General features: G+C 36.1%; 2 protein-coding genes across 2 annotated transcripts; one reads left to right on the top strand and one right to left on the bottom strand.

Moving 5' to 3' along the window:
- Positions 1–28: 28 nt before the first annotated feature.
- LOC113681485 (dynein axonemal assembly factor 11) lies at positions 29–10423 on the bottom strand. Its single transcript, XM_089212661.1, has 16 exons — positions 10358–10423; positions 10180–10273; positions 9294–9367; positions 8347–8424; positions 8093–8189; positions 7288–7414; positions 6551–6610; positions 5580–5665; positions 5040–5099; positions 4481–4579; positions 3723–3803; positions 3081–3146; positions 1943–2012; positions 1110–1205; positions 831–943; positions 29–294 (listed from the first exon to the last, which is right to left on the bottom strand). The coding sequence occupies exons 1-16, from the start codon at positions 10365–10367 to the stop codon at positions 117–119; spliced, it is 1389 nt and encodes a 462-aa protein (XP_089068787.1). The 5' UTR covers positions 10368–10423; the 3' UTR covers positions 29–116.
- Positions 10424–11391: 968 nt separating this feature from the next.
- On the top strand, positions 11392–25208 carry LOC113681501 (serine/threonine-protein phosphatase 2A 56 kDa regulatory subunit epsilon isoform). Its single transcript, XM_027198597.2, has 14 exons — positions 11392–11610; positions 11740–11905; positions 12013–12209; positions 15716–15817; positions 17933–18025; positions 18729–18859; positions 18979–19038; positions 19508–19616; positions 20333–20386; positions 21012–21062; positions 21591–21710; positions 22480–22607; positions 23480–23581; positions 24072–25208. Exons 1-14 carry the CDS (start codon positions 11596–11598, stop codon positions 24229–24231), a joined length of 1488 nt encoding a protein of 495 aa, XP_027054398.2. The 5' UTR covers positions 11392–11595; the 3' UTR covers positions 24232–25208.
- Positions 25209–25918: the final 710 nt, after the last annotated feature.

Here is a 25918-nt window from a genome sequence, read left to right as displayed (position 1 = left end):
AGTCAGAAAAGGAAACAGCTTGAAATTATTGAATGTATGAAAACTTTTAATACAACAATATTTACACATCAAACAAGGTGTATTTACATCAATATTTGTTTGTCTAACATGGAAGGTCATATGAGAGGTGGAACATCTGGATCATCAACAAAACTTTCCTCCTTTGATTCTGAGATAGTGCTGACTCTCCCAGAATCTCTTTGTTTGGTTTTGTCTTGGCTGTTGTTTGCAATCTTACTGAAGTCCATATCACTGTTAATATTGGGTTCAACCTCCAATCGTTCATGATGAATTCTGTAAAAACAAAAACCACTACTTAATTTTGGAACCAACTTTTCATCATACCTCGTGGAAAATATCAAAAAGGAGCTTTGAGAGCCAAGGAATTTCATTATTTCAAAAGAGTAGGAACTTTGATGTAAATGTTCATGAAATTTCACTTGATTGATTCACCCATTAACTCCCAAGATCTCATTGTCAATTCTCCCCTCTAGCTGCTACAAATTTTCTTGTAAATTAGTTACAAGAATTTGGTGTTAGATCAAGATAACTTCAACCTTATATGTGCGATTATTCTCATTACCTGTTTGCTGGATAATGTATGGATATTATGGGAAGAAGTTACATTTTGATCACTTCTGGGAGTTAATCGAATAAGTTCTACCCTTACCAACTTAACTTTGGCTTCAAGGTTTGGTGTCTCTATCAAACAAAGTTATGGTCAGGAGTTTGCCTGCTTTAATGTTTAATCAACAGTTGATTTTAAGGTGACATAATCACAGCTAAATTTTTCTCCCTGAGAATTAGTTTGGCTCCAGCTGTTGTGATACCTGCTATGTTTACTTGGCTCTGATGATGGCTGAGTGTCTTGCTTTTGTCTACTAGGACTTGGGTCAATTTTGGTTGGTAAAGTCTTCTTCAGTGGCTTTACAACTTGTCGCACCTTTAATATAATCAGAATGCACCATCAATAGTGACAACAAATTGTTTGGAACCATGACTGTGTTTGTGATTGTTTGCAAGGGGATCCAAAAATACAGAACACAAAAATTCCTTTTTTACACTCGAGCCCAATGAAGCTAAGATTTATTGTCAGAAGTGTTACATACCTTGGGCATTGAAATTATCAGATGACCAGTTGTTTGAGATCTCTTGGCTGAGCTTGAGTCAGGGTTGACTTCCTCGGACAGAGCCAGTTGAAAAACCTACATTAGAATTATTTTACTTGTTTAAAAATCATTTTCATATCATTTTATAAAATTATGACATTCAAATAATACCCAGTTAAGAACTAATTATAGCTCTATTGGCCAGTTAGCCCTTCACTATGTGATGAGGCCAGTTTTCCTTGCTACAAAACCAAAGTTAAGTTACTTCACAATTTAGTGCATCACTAATAATAAAAGTTAATGAAAGATCAGCCAGTTTTTGGGATACAGAACTTGTTTTACGTCTTTACAACTTTTGATCGTAGATGTATGAGTGTTGAAATGTTTTTCATCTCTATAAAGCCAATTTCAATCTACGATTCAACTGGACAGGTTGCTTAAGGGCCAAGTGCACATTTAACAGAAATTACCACCTTGGGTGTGTTGTTCAAAACTCAACGCTTGCTCAGGGCTAGCTACAAACAACAAACATACATAATTTTTAGAGTGGTTAATGATACATACTGGTTTTTTCTAACTCAAATTTCCAGTTTTCCTATGTATTAAATGGCATAAAACACCCTTGATGACTAAGTAAATGAAACAAAATAATTTTAATCCAATTTGTGAAACTCTTGTAAATCCCGTTATCTCGTATGTTTTGTGTGGTCACTGGATTCCTGCCAATTAAAAAGTTATTTTCTTCTCTTTATTGTTAGCACCCAGGTTTAAGAATGAAAAAATAAACTATAATTCTTTCCACCTCGACTTTCTTGCATTATCTATTTTGGTACCTTGCCTTTTACTGTTACTCTCACATAAGTGGGCTGTACATCAACATCAATAAGAGATGTGTCCAGGTGCCTTGAAGGGAAAAATTGCACAACAATGATTTCCTCATTAAGCTTGTTCAGTCAAGAGGGCTGGATTACACATAAGCAGAGTGTTTACTTTGACAGACCACTAAGGATTTTACATGTAATATGTAGTCAAACCTGTATTAGGAGGTCACCTATGGGAATGGTGGAATGACCTTTTAATACAGGTTGACCTATAATACAGGTTGACCAGAAAATGACTTGCATAATGTACATAGTGCATAATATTTGTCCTAACAGTCCAACGAAGAAATATAACTTGCTATGTGTTTCGGACATTTGAACTCAAAGTGCTGATGTTGATTTTGGGAGTTAACCGTTCAACTCCCATGATCACATTAGTAATTCTCCTTACTGTCTGCCATACAGTTCTTGTGATGTTAGTTTGGAGAATTTGGTATTAGATCAACTTATAATCCCCTAACTGATATTTTTCCTTATTCTCATCACTTTTCAGCTTGATATTGTATCGATACTGTGAGGAGAAATTCTATCTTGGTCACTTACAGGAGTTAAAGGGTTAGACAAGGAATAAAAGGGTGTCTGCTCAATACAGTGCTGCTTAATAAAGGTTCAACTGTATCACATGCACAAGAATCGAGTATTTCTTTTATTTAATTAATTTTTACAAATCTTTATTGACAATAGCATATATTATGTACATTACATAAATTTCATTGCTAACAACACAACACCTATAATACGTTACATATGATATATTTATTTATACACAATGAGCTGCCAAGGAATTTATACCCCCACAATCTTTGCCATAATTCTTGAAACTTTTCCACCTCAGATCCCCCTTCTCCTCTCTCAATTTTGGCAATTACAAATTACATGTGCAAATAATGCGACATTCAGAGAGAGGAATGGGGTTTTCCAGAAAACTTAATGAGGGCTGTAGACTTTGAAGTCCTTTCAAGTTGTGGTGAAGAGCAGAGGCTCTTGAGGTGTGAGCCACTCAGCCTGTGCACTGAAATTACTTCTGCTAATATTTATATATAGGACAAAAATATAAAAATATATATATATAAAATCATGCAACACTTACTTAAAACAAGGTAAATCCAAAACAAATCTATTGTTGTCTTCATCATCATCAAACTGGAAATCCCATCTGTATCACCACACAATCAACACAAATTTTAAACTAAAAAAATGGAGATGTCAACTCATACCGAAAAAAAAGACACAATTAAAAAAAGACATCTGTAAGACCTTGGGGATTGTTAATAAGCTAAAGAATTTACAACAACGATGCCTTCATTAACAAATTTGAAAGTCTTGAAAAGTGATCCAATTATTTTACCCCAGCCACATCCACCACCATAACATGTTCAAACAGTGCTTTCATGCTCACACTTTGAGTACTTAAGCTCTCTTGAGGTTTTACAAAGATCTCCAACCACCATGTAGAGCAAATCTTACTAGCTTGTTTTAATATATATGTACTTAGTCTAGCATCCTATTACAGATGCTGCTATCTGATTGACTGCACAATACCATCTCTCAATACCATCATCTTACCATCTCTACTATTTCCATCTAAATAAATTTCACATTGCCATGCATCTGTTCAGCAATGGATCCCACTATGTGGTAACAACAACAGAGTGGTACACAAAATGTAACTGAAAGTGTCACTGGTGTTTTTACAACATTTTTACCTCAGAGAATATAAAAAATTACTCACTTTCCTTGGTTTATATTCAACACATGGCCATCGCTGGCAAAGAACCTTGTTTCTTTGGCTGGCTTATTTCTTCCGATTCTCCTAAAAACAAAAAAAAAAAAAAAGAAAATTCAATGATAAACATCTCTTTATTGCATTCTCTTATAAATTTAAGCTTTTCATTTTAAATAACAAGCCAATCAATTTGAAGCTTCAACATCCCCTGCACCCCTCAAGCAACCTATGGGCATTTGGAAGGGGGCATTTGAACTGGTAGTGACAAGTTTTTCCAGTATAATACACATGTTTTAGTGGTTGCAGCAGTTTAAAAGTAAAGAGTCTGCTTTGGTGAGCAAATGGCTTAGAAAGACAATTTTCACACCATACAATGATTCTTACAAGCAAAAAACTCAAGGGTAGTAACAAAATACTTTGATCATAGAAAGAATTGTTCAATGGGTGGGGCACTGAACACAATGTTGGCCCCTGAGGACAGGAATTTGAAAGAGCAATCTTCAAAAGTACAAATGCCTAGGGGATTTGGAGAGGAGAAGATGTTCAAGCTTCACATCGATTGACACATTCAAATTTTAATGATTATAAAACAAGCAAAGGTACTGTAGACTTTAAAGAGAGAAAACATATAAACATGGCCACTCTTCCATCTCAATTCTTTATTTCAAAATATTAAACTTTATACAACTAGTCTAAGTACTGAAGTCTTGCTTAATGTTGCATTTGCTTTGAAACTTTTCAGCAATTAAAATCTATTCACTCACTCATCATCTATCTTTTCCCTCTGCTTGCGCTTTTCCTCAATATGTTGATGCAACTCTATTCGGGACTCTGGGGTAAAATCTGTTTTCTCCTGCCAAAATCTGAAATCAGGAAAGAACTTTGATTACGCTTAACCTTGGGGAGGGGAGGGTGGGGGAAAGGGGATGGAATAGAGGTCACCGTAGGAGTGTTCACCACATGAGCCATTTAGGCTTTAGACTTACAATATTCAGTAGACCTCCATCTTAGCATAAACTGTTTTAAACAAGTCTTATGTATATAATCATTGAGTTTCATTTCCTTTCATTTTAGTTCATAGTAAAAAAATGAAAATTACCTTATGACCATAAAAGCCACTGGAAACAGAATAGTTTTCATGCTATATCTTACTATTTGAGGCCCTAATTATTTTCCCTTTTTACATGGACTGATCATGATCATTATCTGATTTCATGGCTGTTAAAAGCTTGGAATGCAAGGATTTTCAAAGCAAATATTCTTTAGAATCCTTTTTTCAGGCTTATAAAATATATTTGTTGCTTTAAAAAAATCTTATCAGACCTTTTCTCCTCTTCATCCTCTTCCTTTTCGGTTTTTCTTTGATTTTCTTCACTAGATTCACTGGGAGTAAAGACAGCATTTACCATCAATCAAAGGCAACAAGAAATACATAAAAGATTGAAGTACCTCTAGTTTTCATGACTATCTGAGCCCATTTGCTTGTGTGGGGTGGGGTGGGAGATGTTGATCATATATTGCAGAAAAGAAAGAAAACTGTTCTAAAGGAATACAGGGGGTAACTTTCTGAGGAAACTGTCAGTGGTGCTGCAGGCAATAATGCACTAGTGTAGCAATGCTCTGGTGCAGCAATGCACTGGTGTAGCAATGCACTGGTGCAGCAATGCACTGGTGTAGCAATGCACTGACGCAGCAATGTGCTGAGCACCTCTTGGTTGCTCACATTACTCAAGGCCTCATACTCTACAGTGAGCAAAGAAACATACATGCTTAAGCTCTTACAATGAAGGCCTGTTACAAGCTATTCAAAGGAAAATAAAGGAGGTTGAAAATCTACATGTACACCCAGATCTAAGGCCTCACCTGATACATTCATTTTGATTTTCATTGCCTGACTGTAATTCTTTTTCAGCTGTTTTTGTTTTGGCTGTTTCTTGTTTTTCTCTTTCCTGAAAGAAATATGTTTTATGAAAATTGGGTCAGATTCTGTGGATGATTCTGTGAGAGCAGCCCCGAAAAGCACTGATATTGGTGACAGTGACTGAGATTTCAACAGTCTGAGAGGAGGTCTTTGGCAGAGTTCAGTGCAGGATTGGTGAATCACTGTCATCTGCAAACTGTGGTGGATCCAGGGGTTGGTCTGAACCTCCTCATTATCAGACCCTTATGTGTTTTTACTAGTTTTTCTTTTTAAGTTACTTCAACAAAATTATTGCAACTACAGGATTAGAGGACTAATTTACTGCAAATGTAATTCTTTTCTTTTTTTAACCAAAGTTTAGACACCCCCTCCCCCCCTCCCCCATCATCAGAAAACTACTGGATCCACCCCTGACAACAGTTCTTCTTAGGACTACTCTCCTCTGGAAGATCAGATCATTCAATCAGCCGCAACTCCAAGGTTCCTACAGGTTACTTTATCAACTGGTCTGCTAAATAAAATGCAGTCTAGTTTGGAGAAACAGTTCTCATTTTGGCCTAGTTGTATCAGTTCACAGACTGTAAGTTGCAGACTGTGATGGTCCTATGAAGGTAGCCATGCAAAGGGAATGTTTTCATTGAAATTGACCCAGGAAGGACTAATCTTCACCTAAAAGTAAGAACTTTTAAAGTTCTTTTTCAGAGAAGTAGAATTGACTTTGTGTCTGATAAATGGAAACTGATTGATAGGCTTTCCATGTTACATAACATTGTCTGTAAGCAGACTGTACTAAAAAATTTAAGAGGCTCATTCACCAATTCTAATCCACTGGTGAAGTTAACACTCTAAACACGGTTACTAATATTAAGTGTTCTCTATTTAGCTTAAAAAGACAAGAACTAAGCAATTTTACCCTTTTCTTTGCATGGTCAGATTGTTGACTAATGATCTTGTTTCGAATGTTCTCATAATCCTACAAAAAGAAAAGAGGTCATTAAATAAACTCAAACATTGATATGTTCAAGCTACTATGAGTTCTCTTCATTGGGAGTCACATTGTATATTTAATTTATTAAAATTTTTAAAATGGATCCATCACATAATTATGCCAACTCTTCTGGATTATCTGCGAGTCAACCAGATATGGAGCCAATCTCCCACTCTCCCGTATGGGTGACCAGAACTCCCGGATAAAAGGAAGTTTGGATCAGTTGCCCACAAAAAACTAAGATTTAAGCTTCATATGTTCCAAAATTCTAAGCTTCTTGTACTTGTATTTCAGTTTCTGGCTTCATTTTCTTGCAAAATGCATGTTGTTCATTGCAAACAACTATATAAGCGAGAGCCTAATTGGATGAGTATTCAACAAATTGAAGTCCCTGACAGATAGACCCACATTTTTCCCATGAAATTGCTCAGTGAGGGGGGTCCAAATAAAAAAAAGAAATTTTCCAGGGGGGTTTGCATTGACATATTCTGTTAGGAGGGGGTGCTGGTCCAAAAGAAAATCTCCAGAGATTGGCATCTCTGCATTCACATTTAGATTTTTGTATGACTACATGAGAAGGCAAGTTGTAATAAGCATTCTAAAAAAGTGAATATCTCAAAAGTGAAAACTATTTGCTATCATAAATGTTATCATTGACTAACCTGTTTGGCTAAAATCCTTTCAGATTTATCAATCTCTTTTCCATCCAGCCATTTTAAACTATCCAAAGTTGCTATGACATATTCTCTGTAACCCTCATACTCTGTACAGGGATTTCCTGTTAAATAACTGACCAGAAAAACCAAAGGACATTCCAATGATCAGCTTACTTTACCCTTTCACTCCCAAGATCTCATCAGTAATTCTTCTTACTGTCTACCATACAATTCTTGTGATGTTAGTTTTGAGAATTTGGTATCAGATCAATTAATAGTCCTCTAACTGATATTTTTCTTTATTCTTATCACTTGTTTGCTTGATATTGTGTTGAGACTGTAAGGAGAAATTGTGTCTTGGTCACTTATTGGAGTTATAGGTTTAAATAACCAGTATAATTAATTGTTTTGCTATAAATTGTGTCAAAAAAGTATGCATTCTAGAGCTTAGACAGAATAGGGTGTAAAAAATATTAGTTACTTTCCCAGCCTTTTCCCAAACCTTAGGTTTTACTTCCTAAACTCAAGGCATCAAAGTAAATCACATGGCCAAAGCAGAACCAAGGGGTTTGTAACAAAGTTTAAAAATTATTTGATCATTCTTAGAAAAACCAATTTTGACCAGGGAAGTTCCAATGAAATTTGACAAACTAAGACAATGTATCTCCTCACACTATATTATTACGAGCTTGTTCTATTGGAAAGAATATCCAACATCTTGCCATTTCTTTACCACTGGTTTGCCACATTCTTTTCTCAAATTAAAATATTGGTTAACAATGATTTCAAAAACAAACATGAAAATCCTTACAGTTCTCTGAAGTGGTAATTTCCTCTTAGTGATTCAACACTTGTCAGTTCTCCAATGAAATTAACAGTCAGATCCAACTTCTGCAAGGACTCACACCCTGGGAACAGAGTTAAACACAGCCAACTGTTTACCAGTGGGACAGATTTATTCACATAGGTAAATGATACCCTTACTTAAAACTGAATCTAACATTATATTAACAATTAAAACAGATATGCAGTACTTCAATTTGTGTATACATTGAGTTTTCTCACCTTCTAGGTTTTCAACCCTTGTAACATTATTCAATGCCAAATTGAGGTATTCGAGCTTCTTCAGTCTACTAACATTCTCTGGATTACACAGGTTTAATAAAAGAAATAGTAAGTTAGTGATATAGAGATCAGTCAAAACTGTTCAAATGAAATCAGAGATGGGACAGCTTGCTTAAGAATGCTTGAGATGATACATCAAAATAATGCTTCACCAAAAGTAAACACTTTTTTTCTGAACTGCCTGTAATAATTAATTTAGTAAAAAGACCTAGGAAGATGGTAAATTTTGAGCTCATGATCTACAGTCATGGTAGAATTACTTATCAATCTTGACTACACCTTAACATCAGTATGCATACAGGGTTTTCAAAATGTTTTGAAGTAAGTGTCAGATTCTCAAAATAGGTGACTGTGAAAGGTTCATTAAGGGCCAAAAGGTAATTATTTTGACCAAAGTAACCATCAACATGTTATCAAGTAGCTGATGGCCACCAGCTTGCTTTGAAATCCTTGTGCATATACTCCACACTGTTCTCCATACATTTCTTAAGGAGCTGGTATGGAGAATTTTTCAAACAATCAAGAGCAGCTTTAGTTAATGATCATTTTCTCCACTCTTATGACTTTTATGTTTGATTCAGGGGGGATACTGTAGAGAGAAATTAAATACTGGTCATTCTAAAGGTTAAAGGGTTAAACTTTTCAAGTAATGGACCAAGGAAAAATCCCCAACATAGAATCAACCCTCTGGCCACAGGCCACCCCTAAGATATGCTTCATTTCCCATCCACCCACTTCTGAAAAAAGGAAGGCAATAGGAAGGAAAATGTTTCATATCCCTAAAAATAAATTCTTGAAAAAAAAAACTCCAAGGGGCTGTTTCTCTTTGAGTTCTTGATAGAACCTTCATTCCTCCTGATGGATACTCTTCTCTCAACACAACTTACCTATCTTTGGTATTAAATTACTCTGTAAGTAGAGAATTTTCAGATCTCTGCACAGTTTATCAAGGAGCTCGATCCTTAAGGAAAATAAAGGAAGAGTCATTGACCAGTAGCAAAACATTAATACCAAAATATAAATGCATCCCTGAGAGTGATCTAAATTGTTCAGGATAAAACTCAAATTTTTGAGTGATTAGGATATGAGATTTACTCTTTTTAATTTGGTTAGCCCTTTCACTCTCACAATGTGACTAAGACAGAATTTCTCCTTATAATATTGATACAATATCAAGTTGGTAGGTGATGAGAATGGAGAAGAATATCAACTATGGGATTATTAGTTGATCCAATACCAAATTCTCTGAACTAACATCATAAGAATTATATGGCAGATAGTAAGGAGACTTACTAATTAGATCTTGGGAGTGAAAGGGTTAACTCTTTATTCAAGTGTCAATAAGACCTAACAGTTTTACTCTAATTGAGGAGACTATAAAAATTCTAAAATTATAGAATTTTAATTGTAGTTAGCTTAAAATTGAAAATTGATTCTAGATTGTAGAGAAGACATTAAGATTTAATCATTTGAGATTGGAATATTAAAATTAAAGGATAAATGTCAGTATCAGAGCAACCGCACACCTACCCCTCGCTGCGTAAGTTAGGTTGGATGTTGAGTTAGGGAAGGGGTACGTACACGTACAGTCGCTCAGACACTGATTTTGATCCAAAATAAGATACCAAAAAAATTTTAAAAATCAACAAATGTTTAAGGACAGCCTGATATAGATTCTTTGTATGCTTTGTCGATGCTAGCAATTTAGAAACTTCTTATGCTGGATAAATTAGGCTGGGTGCAAATTTAAATGCAAGCTGGAGTTAGGATCACCTCTCAATTTCTTGTTGATGTAGTGAGATTTCTTCGAGTGAAAAGATCTCACAGTTGTTGTGTTCGGCTCTCTTTCGAAGCAAATCCTCTGTAACTATGTGAAAAAAATCAAACACAATGGTAACCAGATAAAATCAAAATAGTTATGTTAATCTTAAACCAATTATGAAATTCTTACTTCGGACCATGTTTACTTCGTAGGAAGCGTTATTCGACAGGCGTTTCTTGCAGTCGTACTTTGTAACCAGGCAAGGGCATAATACTTGTCCCCATAGTAACTTGCATTTAAAAAAATTGGCGAAAGCGTGCCTCGATATTTTCGCAAATCTTTCCGTCTAAGGAAAGTTTCTGACTACTTTCCTACTGCACCAAAAGCTCTTTATTCAACTCCAAAAATGATGAATGACTCAAATTTAACATCCTGTCACACACCAGTCATGCATTTCAAAGGATATAGCATGTTTCATGTATTATCTCAAGTTTGACCTGATCATGAGCCAAACCAAAGATAGTAATTCAACGGTAATTAGTCTCAACCACTTCTCTATGCTTCATCGCATAAAAGTAGAGGCTATTTTTTGAGGAAATCTCTACCACTCGCCGTTACCCGGTTTTGTTTGGACCCATATTTATCTATATCCTCATATCACCTATATTAAATCAATTGCGGCCTAAATCAGATGCCCTTTATAAAATGAATACCCAAATAATTTTACATCAATATATTTCGATATTTATTTCAAATAAAACGATTTCAAATCTGCTCCGCTTATCGTTAGTCTCATAAACGATTGTATAGCCACGCCCATGAATCGTTTCCCCACACTTGATTGTAACAGTACGATTTCAGAAATAGCAGGGTTCAAGTACATGCACATTGTTATGTTACAAAAAAAAATGCTTTTACTCCCATTTAGTTAAGACCTTGGTGCGAAGGGTTTTAGGTGAATAAAAATTTGAATTGTCAACGTTCTTGAATAACCTGGAATTCGTTTCCTAAAGACCGGACACTAGCGAAAGTAAATTAAAGTGCAGTGTATAAATATCTAGTTTTGAGTATGCACTTCTGTTTATTAAAGAATTTCATTTTAAAATAGACTCTCGCGTTTGATTATTGTCTCAAACGTTTCATTAATTTTTTTTAAGATTCCGTTTTCCTTGCCTTCTCCAGCTGAAAAGCCAGTGTCTTGACGTCAACGCTCTAGACATCCGGGACTTCTAATATGGCGGCGACCAGTTAGCCAATGGGAAACGGCGATGTTTGTACGCTGGTTCCACACTTCTTAGCTTGAAGGTATCTCCTCCAAAGGATTGTTTAGAGCAGGAAAAGGAATCAAAACGTAGTAGTAGGCCAAGAAGAGGAAGCGATCTTCCCTTTTCCATCGGGAAATCGCCAATTTGCTATCCACACTTACCATGGACTCTGTGGAAGTAAGTAATGAGTAGAGATCACGTCAAGCATGCTGTTGTTGTCGTTACGTACGGCAAGCACTCGCCTCTGTGCAAACATACTCGCAGTCTTAGGCTTATTTCGTCGCCTTTTCATCTTTTATACTTCAGGCAAAAAGGCCAGGTATTAATCCTGCCCCTGCTACCAGTCATCCAGACCCATTTAATCGAAAGTCTGTGAGGAAACCGCAGAAAGCTCAACAGAAAAAGCAGCAAGGATCGTCAAGGTTTCGGTCTAAACCAAGCTTTGAAATTCAACCTCTTGGTGCTTTGAAAGGTGGGTGGCAAACTGACCGTAAAGCAGACCTCATTCCTCGTTGGTTAATTCTTACATATTTTAAATCTAAATTTTTATCCTAAATAACCGTTTTGTTTACAAACCAGACGCATCGCCAGCCGAGCAGCAGGAATTGTTCATCAAGAAACTACAGCAGTGCTGTGTAGTCTTCGATTTCATGGATCCAGTTAGTGATCTAAAGGGGAAAGAGATTAAGCGAGCATGTTTAAACGAACTTGTGGACTATATTGCATCGGGTCGTGGAGTCCTCACTGAGCCGGTGTATCCAAAAATAATCGAAATGGTGAGTGAGGGTCAAAAATAGCGATTTGTCTTAGTGCATTGTAGGAAACATCGGGGAGAGGGGATGGTTGTATGCCCACAGTTACACAGTGCAAGCTAAATTGGTTTGCGTCTATCTTGTGAAGGAGTAGGGCCCTTGAACTTTCATATGTCCAGCTCTCAGCAGTACATCTTTCTCTTATTGCATATATTCAATGTTTGGAATTATCCTTGCGCTTGAAAAAAGAAAAGAACTAGGGTACACCGTGAATGATAATCAGCATCCGTCGCTAGCCAATGTTGTTTTACGCAAGGCGTTAAACAAGTTAAGGAACTCACTTTTGACAAAAGATTCAGGAGTTGAAATTTATTGCACATACATCATTACCCGTCAAACTTTGTGAATGGAAATGAACTTTGGAAAATTCTAAAACGCTTCCGGACAGTTGCAGCAGAATGCTGATAAGTCCTCCACTTTCCTTGCCGGGGTATTAAATATGTCTCCCAATGTAAATATCATTCCCTGCAATGTTTGCTTTGTACACTCAACTACGACTAAAAGTGCATCTGTGAATTGTTCCTGTACATTCCCTCAGGTCTCCCTGCGAGAGCTCATTTTTTTCAGTCAGTCGAACAGTATTGATAAAGAGATCAGTTTACCTGATATTGCCGCAAACAAGGAATAACCTAGCGAACACGTCTTACGACCAGAGTGTTTGCCAAGTCATGTCTTGAACATGTTATGATACAAATCCCTGAGTAATGAGACAAATTAAACACTTGGAAGTCACCTTTTTCTCTTTAAACCTCAATCATGCTTTTTACCTTTCGAGATTTTCTGATTTTTTCTTTACCTCTTTCAATCAACGAGTAAGATATTTACCGGCTGTGGATTAATATTTTTACATTCAATTCTTCGCGTGCTTTATTCTTGTGTTTTATTGTACTCTTACAATTTCTCAAGCGAAGTAATTTGCTTCAGGGTATTAGTGGCATACTTCCTTATTTTAAGTTCTTAATTTCGAAGAAGTTTTGAAGACATAAGCGGAGAAACCATGACCAGTGGTGATTTTACACTTTCATAGTGAATTGCACTGGTTTGTTTACAAGTTACTTTATATGTGCAATTGAGAATGTTTTGAAGTTATGGTCATTTAATTTGTGTCAGTACAGATGTCCCTTTATCCAGAAATCAATTTTGGAGAAGAACATGTACCACAACAAGGCAACATAATTTATATCTTGCTCTGCATTGAGCAAATTGAAAATATCAGTGCGTATAAGCAATCAATATGCTACAAGATTGATTCTGAAAATCAGGTGTTTTCTCAAATTACAACTATCTAATGAAATTTATCTCCAAAACTACACTTGATGTAATCACTGCAAAAAGTCATGAATGAGTGAGGGATGTTTGAAGTGGAATAGATTATATCGGATGGAAATACAGACAGATCATTCAGAGTTAATACCTTCTGTCCATAGTAGGGCTTATCATGTACCCTGAGATCAACAAACATTTTCTCCACTGAAAACACTAAAATTTTGAAAAAAGATATTGGTAAATATTTATTTTGTCTTTCTTGACAGGAAGACCAATGTCTATAAGTGTTTTTTTCAGAGGATAATTGATTCCGTGAAATGAATTTGTTCACTTTTAAGTCTCCTGATTTTCAGAGTGATAAATTGTTGTTATGTTTCATAGCATTTTTTGGTTAAAACTTTAGTGTTAGAAACTCTCCATCAATACTTTGCACTTGAGGCAAATGGCTTCATTGAATTATATGCAAGTAAAATAATTATAATTGTCCAAAGTAGCTCACAGCTGGTGAACATATTGAATTGTTTGATATCAACCACTGCTTCTCTGCTAGGTTTTTATAAGTAGTAGCTGGTATTTGGAGTTTAGGTACTTTCAGTTGGCAGCCTGCTCCTTGAGAATTTCTAAGGATATTCACAGAAATTATAATTGAATGGCTAGACAAAACCATGCAATTTTTGGTGCCTAATAGAAAACTGATCAAAAAGATCTTCATGAGAAAACCAATATTACTTTGTTAACATGTTCTTTTATCTTATGGGAAGAGCATCTAATTATTCAACTTGGCTCTGGACTGAGCCAAATCAATTGAAATCATCTTCAATAGGCATACAAATGGCTTTGTGTTTCTTCAGTTTTAGTTCAAATGTGTATCCTAGTGTTTATGTAACCTCTCCGACTTTGCTACTCTCACCATGCTGATCTCCCCCACATAAGTAAGGAAAGTGTTGTAGTTTATGATTTCGAACAACCTATGATGATCCTTAATACCAGAATTATTCTAGTAGGGAACCCTTTACTCAGGAATTACCTGCCTTCAGTACTTCCCATCAAGTGCTACTCCCTCAGTGCAGTATCTTGAGTCTCCAATGAGCAACCACTTCTCTCGATTTGTCTCTGGCACCAACTTGGTAATGAGATGTTCACTGCAACACAGATGTATCACCTTGATCTTGTAGAATTTTCATGAATAGGTGTATTCTTGAGTAAATTGTTTTGGCAGTATAGATGAAGTTTCTTTAAAGTCTTTGTATGGTAAGACTATAGTATATTGACATGTATGCCCCCTCTAGGCCCTGGTGGGTACTTAAGTGTGTGGCGACCTTGGGGATCTTTTTCTCTTAGATGTTTAGTGTTTTCTTACCACAATACAAGAATGAATTTCTTTTTTCCAAAGAATTTTTTATATGAGATTGCATGCACATTTACTTATGTATTGAGTAAAGAGTTTTTATGATTTAAAGATAGATTAGTGTTTCAAGGGGGAAAACTAGGTGTGCTATGTTCTCTATTTCTATTTCCCCCTCTCCCTGACCAGGCCTGCCTTTCATTTTGACCTCTTGTATATAAACAACTGTCTGTTCTGTTTTTCTCTAGTGCCCACCTACAGTCGGATCAGTTGAAATGTACATAGAAAAATTGTGAAATTACCAAAAATGCACTAATACTTAAATTTCAGAGTAAAGAACAAAGAGCTTTTTAGAAGCACAAGCATTAGCTTACACTAAAATTATCAGCTGGTGATGTTCATCACATCAGCTGTTCAGGTTATTTACCCTGTCATTTTATCGGCTGGTTCTTTTTGTTAGCCTGGATAAATATACATTATATTTTCACTTCCTGATTTTCCTTGGTCCCAAAACAAGTGATGTGTAATGCTTATTCTAAGAGTTTAATTTTTGAAGCTTGAGAGAAATCTTTGTTTTCTCATCAACATTGTGGCTTGTTTATCAGCAATGCAAGAAAAATGGGGCATTACAGGTAGATGGGTTAAATTGAAAGGAATCAAAAATGGGATATCTGAGCAACCTTAAAAGAAAAGGTCCATGCAACTTTTTTTTTCCAAGGGTAATTTTTGAAGTGTCAATCAAGAAGATTGACAAATCTTGTTTGTATTTAAGGGATCATTATTGTCACAAAACAACAGGAATAAGCAAAAACATGGTGATCCAGTCACGTGATTAAAACTTCCTTTTGTGCCTTAATAGGTTGATGCAAACATTTTTCGTACTCTACCACCGTCTGACAATCCAGACTTTGATCCTGAGGAAGATGATCCAACTCTAGAAGCCTCTTGGCCTCATTTGCAGGTGAGATCTATATTCATGTTCATTGTAAGCTGGTCAAAGCAGTGTGTTTTTATCCTGGTCTGAGTTACATGCAATTTTTTCAAGTTACTTTGGTAGTTTTATACTTGTTCCAACGTGCTCTGGATTTAAGTGGTCCAGGTTTGAGCCCATACTGAGGTCAGTGCATCCATTCTTAGAAACATTTCCCTTTCTCAAGGTCTCATTTAGTAGTAAAAGTTTGTGGGTTTCACATAATTATTAGTTAGCTGGTGACAGTATTTGGCATACCTTCTGATATGTACTAGTTAGCATTTTAGCCAAGAGAGACATATTAAAACTCTCCAGTTGCTTCACATGTGGGCTAGTTTATCAAGATTATGAACTATGTTTCTGAGGAGTTTAGGCCAAATGTAATGAGTGCCTTTTGGAAAAGGTAGAATTTGTCTTTCTTGGAAGGAAATCTCTACATATTGGTTTCCCTTGAATAGCAAACATTGGAAGAAGCAGCAATTTAGCAAAATTGATTTTAAGAATAGTGATCCTTTAACAGGATGACAAATAATGACCTTGAAAAATGCAGGGGAGATGTTTTGTTCAAACTATGATGTACCTCTGTAAAAATTTTTAAAAAATGTGTTTTGAGACAAAAGGATGCACTGCTGAAATATTGTTACCATTTTTTTTGCCATTAGAAACTCTCCCAAACTATGATTTTTTGTGTATTTTCTAAAGTAAAGATAAAGAAATAATATCCTTTTACCAAAAATTCTCTGTACAGTTACATCAATATGTTTTCACTTGTTGAAGGCATAATGGTGCATGTGAAAAAATTTATTTCAGTGACATTTTGAAGAAAATAATGTTTTAAGTTCAACTCCTGTGATTTTTATATATACTCTTTGGCTTTTAGATATTGATTTAAGTGGCATAACAGATTTGTTGTTTTTTATTTGGAAATTGTAATGTTTCCTCAGTATTTACTCTCTAAATCTACATTTTAATTATTTTGTACAAAAATTTCATTCACATCTGAGGCAGAGCACTTTGAAATGTGATTGTCTTGAATTTTGGAATGGCAGCCAAATAAAATATGTTTCTGTTAGTTGGACATCAAACTGATGTTACTTTTTTTATCCTTTTTAATATTATGTGGGATATTTATTCAAGGTGTGACATTTAGGTGGTTCTCTTCTCCTGTAATAATTTACATACCACTTGTGATTAAAATGTCACTTTGGGTGTATGATAATCTAACATTAAATGAAATTGATCCTACATTCTACATAGGAACATCGTCTTGGCACTAAGAAAAAATCTTGTGGGAAAGATTTAACAAATAAATAGGCAAAGAAAAACTACTTTACCGTTAAGGCCATTTTTTTCTTTTGCTGGCTCTAGGAGGGTTACATTTGGTTTATGTATTGTAATATATTTTGAGTTCACCAACTGTATGTCTAGCTTGACAAAATTTACAGTAGTTCCAGCTACACGATTGAGATGTCTCATCGCAAGGAGTTTGTAATAAAAACAGTTGAAGTTTACTTAATCACTTTGATGTTAATTTTTTCTTGGCTGTAAATTCCAAATTTTGGAGGGTCATATCAAGTGAGATAATTCCATGTTTAATTATATTTCTGCCTATATAAGTAATTACATGTTTGCTTGTATTCTTATCGTGATAAAGTGCAACAAGATGGAAAAAAAACTTTAACATTGTTGATATTATTTGCCTTTGCCCTTTTTTTGAAAACACAATGTCCACATTAGATGCCTTTTTCCATCCCTGGAATTTTTAAGTATATTTGAAATTTCTAACCAGGAGGTACTTTATTAATTGTTGTTACTTAGCTGATCATAAAATTTTTAAATCACAAAGGGCAAAATTTCCCTGTTAATATCCAGTATGATAAATGATCACTAATACAAAACTTGAAGAATAGATTGATAATTAAGGTATTCTTCTCTCTTCTAGTGTGTGTGTGTTTGTTAGGTTTTTTTGTTTTCTCCAACAACCTTGTTTTTTATGTTTTAATTCACTATAAATGAAAATGATTATTTATTCTCTGACCTTTCTAAGCTCCTTGGAGAAAGTACAGGAATAACCTTGCTTCCCATTTTCTTTTCACTGTTTTGCAGATAGTCTATGAATTCTTTCTTCGCTTTCTGGAATCTGCTGAGTTTCAACCCACCATTGCCAAAAAACACATTGATCAGAAGTTTGTTCTACAGGTAAAACTTCTTTGCAACTAGTCTTTTCTCTGTTTTTTTTTGTACATATCTGGTGATTTTAGTACTGAGAATCCAGTGTTAATTCAAAAAGTCCCCTTATTGATATTTTTCTTTCCTCTTGTTACCTTTATCCTGTGCTGATGTTGTAAGAAGAAATTGCAATCAGGGAGTGATGGGGTAAAGACGACTTGTAAAGACGCCTCGTTTTGACTTACATACAGACTTCAAGCAATACCACTGAATAAAGACATTGAAAAAAGCTATGGAGGCATTATGTTAGTTAAAATTCATTACCAGTCGATGGGTGTGGGCTCATTTAAGGTTATTGTTTGTCAAAGGCAATCCTGTATCAGGAGCTCCTCCAGTAGAAACTGCTAACTGGCACCAGCATACTTGAAAGATAATGGTAGAAAAGTACTCTGGCAACTAGATATGAGCCAATTCAAGTGTTAGTAAAGCCTATGAGTGAAAAAAGACTGTGTGAAATGCAGGAAATTTAAGATCAGCTTTAATTTCCCCGAGGACTCCTCGTAAAAATTCTCCCTCATTGAAAGCAGCAGTTGTTGACAACATTGGCTCAAGATTGAGTCAGGCTCATTTACATTGCTCACAATTTCTTAAAACTTTATGGATAGAGTTGTTTCCACTTTCGAAAATATTCTGTTGACAATATATAATTTTTTCTTTGTATTTTGCTATGTAGCTTTTAGAACTCTTTGATAGTGAAGATCCTCGCGAAAGGGATTTCCTCAAGACTGTGCTTCACAGGATATATGGGAAGTTCCTTGGACTTAGAGCATACATCCGAAAACACATCAATCACATATTTTTAAAGTATGTGCACAAACTTTTTTGGCACCTTTTGGTGGTTTGTTTTCTCAATTCATGGTGAAGTGTAATGTTTTGTCATTGCTTGAAAAGGGTTTGAGAATTTGATTTATGTTGTGTTGCAGATTTGTTTATGAGACAGAACACTTCAATGGGGTTGGAGAACTGCTTGAAATCTTAGGAAGGTGAGTTTGATAACTATTCATGTCTCTGTAACCGTCACAAATCAGCTTCTCTTTTACCTTTTTTAATTTTTTTTTTTTTCGTTTTACAATGCAACTTGAATCATTGGCTGAAGTTTTCTGATACATGAAAGGAGCATCATTTTTAAGAAGAGATTATAGATGAAAGATAGAGAAAAAAACCTATGTTATTTTGATCATTTACTTGTATGGTACATTCAGTGACAGAGCTGAGATTTTTACTAAAGCTGTGTAACAAGTTAAGGCTGGATAAAGCTTGGTATTGTGGACATAGATAGAGTGAAACAGCTCAAAAGTTTACATTTATGGTTTGCTTAGTCTAAAGTTGAACATTTGAATTTGTCTGAGTGAAGATGGATGGTTGAGTTAGATTTAGCTATGTTCAATTTATTGGAAAACAAAAATGATTTAGTACTCAGTGATATGAAGATTGTCTGTGTTTATTTTTCAGCATCATTAATGGATTTGCACTCCCTCTTAAGTCTGAACACAAGATGTTTTTAAATCGTGTGTTGATTCCTCTTCACAAAGTCAAGTGCTTAGGCCTCTACCATGCACAGGTCAGAAAACAAGAAAACATCTAAGGAACATTGAAAAGACGCCTGAAAGTTGTTGTTGATTCCTTGTTGCACACTGGGACAGATGATGAAATATTTTCTAGCATTCATTACATGGTTGCTTGTAAATCAGTGCTTCTTTGCATAAGATACATTAACACAAAGGAATTACTTGATGTTATTTAAACATAATATAGCCCTGGCAGTGGTTTTACCTGTCAAATCCCTCTTCACCTTTTCACTTGCAAGATCTCAATATAAATTATCCACTTTATATATCATAGGCTTTTCATAATTGTACAGCTCCGAGAATTTGTTTAGAAATCAAACAATATTCCTCGGAGATAGTTTTCCTTCTTGTCATCTCTTTCTGTTTTAAAATTTTTTGATACTGTATGAGGAAATTCCTCTTTGATCAAATTAGTAATGAAAGGTCTAATTTCCATGTAGGCATTGATACATCATAACAGGAAAAGAAGATTGTTTACTTCTGTTTTATTCATTCTTGAGTAATGATAAGCTTATCAATATAAAGGTTTCTGCAAATCAATTAAGGATTGTTACACAACTTCTATCATTAAACATTTCCTTTGGCTGGAACATCATACAAGTGTTAGTTCTACTTTAAAAAAATAATCAGACTGTTTGTGGTACCCTGTTTCTTGATGTACCCTTTTGGTTATTTTTTCTTATCTTTCTTGTTTGTCTGTTGATTTCAGTTAGCATACTGTGTTGTTCAGTTCTTGGAAAAGGATGCCACACTTACAGAAAATGTGAGTATTTTTAAATGGGAATTTTGATTTTTCTGGTGTTTTCAGAGGTAATGTCTTTTTCTTTCATGTGATGAAAGATAATGATTTTCATTCATTCATGAGCTTTCTACATACACGGAGAAGTTTGGAGAGTTCATTCTTAACCCTTTAACTCCCATGAGTGACCAAGACAGAATTTCTCCTTACAATATCATTACAATATCGACCAGATAAGTGATGAGAATGAAGAAAAATATCAATTTGGGGATAAATAGTTGATCCAATACTAAATTCTCTGAACTAACATCATAGGAATTGTGTTGTTGACAGTGAGGAGAATTACAAATTGGATCTGGGAGTTAGGGTTAAAGTGTGACAGTTTTGCTCTCACCTCTTGGTTTGGAAACAGGGAAAAGGTCCAACACTAATGGGTGACTAGGCTTGTTAGCAACTGTAGAATCAGTATGCATATTCTTCTCTATGTTTCCTACAACACTGACTGGGAGAATTTGTTTTATGATCATGAGCTTGTTTAGATGGTGATTACTTCCCTCATTCTCATGGCCTCAATGTCTCATTTACCAGAGATACTTCGATATTAGTCATCCTTAGAGGTTTAAGTGTTAGATCTGTCTGTTTCTTACAGGTTGTTTTAGGCTTATTGAAATACTGGCCAAAAACAAGCAGTCAAAAAGAGGTGAGGAGGAGCCTATTGTATCAGTGAAATCCTTTTCTCTTTTCCAACATCAAAGGAAGATTTTTTAGTAATTGTTGTCTGTAGATTGGGTTATTTGTCTACCAGAATTTCCACTCTGTATTGCATAACCTGTGATATGTTGACAATTTTCTCAGTGTAAACAACCATGTAATTCAACATGTACACTCATTTCCTAGTTACAGTGTACATGAGAAACTTCCCTTAAAGTCATCTGTAGATTTGTAAAGCTTGTGCATGTTCCTAGTTAAGCTTAGTACTGGTCATGTGTTGGAAGAATTCTGGAAAGTTATGAAAACATTAGACCGTCTCAGGTTTGCATAACTGTTTCTTAACCGCCTTGGTTTGTTGACAAGGCCATGTAAACGAGGAATCAGTCTTCTTCTGCATAACTTGTAGATGATCAACTTAGTAAGGTGCAGCTTAGCAGTTTCTTTAGCGACAAATAACTTAATTTATTTGATCTTCTTTGCTCCCTGTTCATACAAAGGCATTCCATTCGTATTATAGGTGATGTTCTTAGGCGAGATTGAAGAAATTCTAGACGTAATAGATCCAACCCAGTTTCAAAAAGTAATGGAACCGCTGTTTAAAACTATCGCAAGATGTGTGTCAAGTCCTCATTTCCAGGTAAGTATGCTGGGAACTTAAGCCTGCAAGCAGGCAGTCAGCGGCGCAGTGCCTTGAACAGCGCAGCAGCGAGAGACGAAGTAGCTCGTGTTGTAGGAAGTGCATGTCATTCTCGTGTGTGCCAGTAAAGACCTCCACAATTGTGCTAATGGGCGAGACGTGAAATTGATCTAAAGTCTCGCCCTTGGGAATCCGGCTGTCGACAAGACTGCTTAGATTATCTCTGTTCGAATACAACAATGCAGCCAAAAGAAAGGATTACGCCCAATAACAAAGGGAGTGGCGTCTCACACGCTGTGAGAATTTTGTCAAACCTTTCTAGTAAGCTGTTAATGCTATAGCAAGGCAATTTGCACATGCGCAACTATTCCCTATTAGGGCATCACGACTGCGTTTACAAACCTCTTCTAAATTCACCCATCGGAGGATTGTTTCCTTAGCTTCACCGTGAATGAGTCCAAACTTTCCGAGTAAAAGTCAGTGGCAAATTAGCAATAACAACAACAACAGAAACATAAAAATAATTTAAACGTAGCATGTTACCGTATTCTTTTCAAGGGAAATAATTTTTTGGGGGGAGGGCTAACTCCAGCCTGAAGGGAAAAGCCGGTGATTTCTCGTAAGCGCGCACAGCTTACGCGTAAAACCAGGAATAGTAAGTACGTGCAATGCAAAATAACCTTAAAACTTGGGGGGTCGGAAGCATGGATACAGACTCTACCGATGGATAAAAATAACTCGTGACGCGTTTTCTCTATTTTCTTTTCAGGTCGCCGAGCGAGCGCTTTACTTCTGGAATAACGAATATATTATGAGCCTTATTGAAGAAAACTCGAATGCCATCTTGCCGATCATGTTTTCATCCCTCTATAGGATATCCAAAGACCACTGGAATCAGTAAGTGTTAGAACCATTGTGACGCTGTTATTGTCGTGTATTCTCTTCTTTGTGCGGGCTGCGTGGAATCGTTTCAAGTTTCGGGATCGTTTCCCTTTAATCCTTAACCTCCAAGCGTCGTTAATCTTGTTGAGAAGGATTATTATAAACAATTTAATGTGTCTGGCAACAAACCTATACTACACCTCTTGACTTAAGACTCGAGTTGTTAAGGTACACGCCAATTCAATTTTCTGGCGCAGTCGTGGTGCGGGAGACTGAGGTATTAGTGATGAGGATCAATATCCTTAACACCGAGCTGTTTTATAGTTGACAACCATATCGAGAAAAGGTATTCCCGGCTTAAAGCGCGACCTCAGGAAGGCGTGTTAAAATCTTAGACAAACCCTTTTGGATTTTTTATCCTGGATTATTGCTAATCACTCTTTAAAAAAACAACAACAACAGACATCAAAGATTAACAATCAGCACGGGTGCTGGTGTTAATCTTTGTCTGATTCTCCGCTAACGAAGTGTCGTTACATTAGTAGTTGAAATTTAAACGAGGAGGGTTTGAGGTTTCACGGTTTTGACGCTGAAGTTGTTGTTCCTGATTCTGTCGCAATTCGTGAAGAATCAACCTTTCAAGTAATCAGCAGAAAAGTGATAATGATATGCGTTCGTTGACTTGAATTGATTGATTGATCGACTGACATTGATTGATCGGTTGATGACTGATCTTTTGATTGTCTGATTGATCGACTGATAGCGAGAAATTAATAGCTCTCGTGTTGTTATTTAATTTGCTTTGTGTCACCATTTAATATTTCTTATTGCAATAAACCAGATGTTAAATAGCGCTTAATGCCGAACTGGCTTCTTTTCCTTTATAGAACCATCGTGGCCCTCGTTTATAACGTTTTGAAGACCTTCATGGAAATGAATTCAAAACTGTTTGACGAGCTAACATCTTCGTATAAAAGCGATAGACAAAAGTAAGAGTAGTTTCTTATTTTATAATGGTTTATGCGTTTTCCTCTGGCAGGAGCCCATTAAGTGATGGACTCCTGTCAGAGGAAAACGCATAACAATGGGCTCCAGCTTCTGGTTATTTTTTTCTATTGGTTTTGGTGATAAAAAAGAAATGGAACAAGGCAGTGATTAAGAGCTGATTCGTAATTCTACTTTCAAGCTTGAAAGATACATGCAGAAATTTCAGCTTGAGAGCGTGTGAATTTGTCCAAACAGAACAGGAAGTTGAAATTGAGTGCAGAGGGTTAAGGTAGTAATGTGTTATTGAATTCTTATCTTGTGAATTTTTTTTTCAACTTGGTTTAAAAAAAACGTTTGAGATGTAAAATATGAAGTATAAAATCTGATAAATTCAGTGAATGAACTCAGAGAATATGGTTACTCAACCTACCTTCACGATTAGACTGGTTCTAAATTTTTGTTTTGTTTTGTTTTTTTTTTTCATTTGAAAAGGGAAAAGAAAAAAGAGAAAGAAAGAGATGAGCTATGGAAGAGACTCAGTAAGTTGGAATTAGATTCCAAAAACAAGTCAACTTCCTCGGTGTCCAGTCCCGCGGGTTCCAGCCTTAGTATCTCGACCAGTTCGGGATCCGCGTCAGCGACGAAGAGCTGAGCTAGCGGTCAGACCTTCTCCGACATTTTGATTTGTGTGACAGTGTTCTTGCAACACTCCGTTCACCAGTGTCTGAAAGAAATTATTAATTTCCAATTTGAGGAAGTTGAACTTCGACTTGCCACACGTTCTTCGAGAAAGCACGAAAGAATTTATTAATTTAAGATGTCGTATATTGTTCAGACTACTTGAGAGTTGTTGCGTACCCGTCTGTTAAAAATAGTAGTTACCTCGGCGGAGGTCGGTCGGTGAAATGAGCTTCGACAAGCGCCATTTTATCGTGTAGGTTGTTTAATGCGCTTTGTCGGCCCACCTACCCGTCGTTGCTGGGCATGCGCAGTCGATCCATGTTCATATGGTGGGTGGTCTGGTCTTGTCATACTTGGTAGCACAGTAACCATGGTAACGTTTTCTTGTATATGACCGGCGTAGAGTGGTGATTCTCCATAGCTGGTTACCCCTGTAAGCCTGTATGAAATCAAAGCTTAGGAAGAAATAACATGTAATCAATTTCTGTAGATAGCCCCTTTCTTGACGGGAAACCTCGGCTGTGAAACAGTTTTAATTAAGTGGTGGCCTCTTTAAGACAGATTGTTGCGGCTTGCTAGAGAAATATTGTAAAGGGAAAGTCATTTTTGTTTTTATCCTGGAGTAATATTACGGCAAAAAAGTTGTACCCCCTGTTCACTATGCACCTCTTTAAAAGCATTAGAGTTCTTTCTTAATTTACTGCAAAATCATCAAATCAACTAATGAAACTTTAAATCAAGAAATACAACGCAGCTTTCCAGCCGAGGTTTCCTTTTACATTTTGCAATCCTGTTTCTCCAGCAGTATTTTCCATGTATGTAAGTTTTTACTCTGAGATGGCTTTTCTTTACTGCTTTCCAACAGTTCCTTTAAGGGACACGGATTAACTGAGTTGAAGGTATTTTTCACGTGACGAGGGAACGAACAATAAACAGTATAGATCTTCATGACGTGCCATATGTAATGTTGCTAGATTTTCCCAATGAGCGAATTCTTGACTTGAGTGTGTGGGCGTAACGGGGACACTCTTTACGCAGACAAGGTTGCTTTAATTTATCGATTCGGTGTTGTTAAGACGAAACCAAACAAGTCGTAAACGGGATAATAAGGTTTATCAACTTAGTTGATAATGTAAATTTGCCACCGTGAAGAGTTTCTTTAAGTGGTCAATTTACGTTATCAACTCTGTTGATAGAACCAAATCCCCTTTACAAACCCCCCTTCCTCCGACGCTGCACCACTTCAACTTCTTTTACTTTCATTGGTCTTAAACGACCAGTCAGAACAAAGGGAACAATGACAGTTTCTGTGTGAGCTTGTGTAGGGGGTGTGGAACTGGGGTTTGTGTGAATGAAACACCACAACATAGCATGGTAACGCTTGAATACCGCCCGTAATACCATGAAACTTCCATTGCAGGTTTGTTCAAAACATAGTAAACCGAGTACGCGTTAATCAGCATAAAAAATTTTGATTTTGCTCTGAAGCCCTGTAGACTGCCCTGCTGTTTAAATTTTGCACGGTTTAGTTTTTTTTCCATACACCGAGATTTACGCCCGTAGAAGGATTGCCGCGTGCATAACGGTTTTTTTCCCTAGTCAGGGGAATACAAGTCGAGGCTAGCGTTGAGTTTCGGTTTGGCGCTACCTGCCCTAGA

Source organism: Pocillopora damicornis, chromosome 7 (assembly GCF_964200805.1).
Source record: "Pocillopora damicornis chromosome 7, jaPocDami1.2, whole genome shotgun sequence".
NCBI lineage: Eukaryota > Metazoa > Cnidaria > Anthozoa > Scleractinia > Pocilloporidae > Pocillopora > Pocillopora damicornis.
The sequence above is the reverse complement of the archived record's forward strand: the minus strand, read 5'-3'. Positions and strand labels throughout refer to the sequence as shown.

What these genes read in the sequence shown, in the direction of transcription:
- LOC113681485 (XM_089212661.1), bottom strand. An exon ending in TAATTTAATACCAAAGATAG is followed by an intron (nt 8,425 to 9,293) that starts GTAAGTTGTGTT and finishes TGTGTAATCCAG; the next exon opens with AGAATGTTAGTAGACTGAAG. An exon ending in AATTACCACTTCAGAGAACT is followed by an intron (nt 7,415 to 8,092) that starts GTAAGGATTTTC and finishes TTTTCTGGTCAG; the next exon opens with TTATTTAACAGGAAATCCCT.
- LOC113681501 (XM_027198597.2), top strand. An exon ending in ATGCCACACTTACAGAAAAT is followed by an intron (nt 20,387 to 21,011) that starts GTGAGTATTTTT and finishes TGTTTCTTACAG; the next exon opens with GTTGTTTTAGGCTTATTGAA. An exon ending in AAACAAGCAGTCAAAAAGAG is followed by an intron (nt 21,063 to 21,590) that starts GTGAGGAGGAGC and finishes TTCGTATTATAG; the next exon opens with GTGATGTTCTTAGGCGAGAT.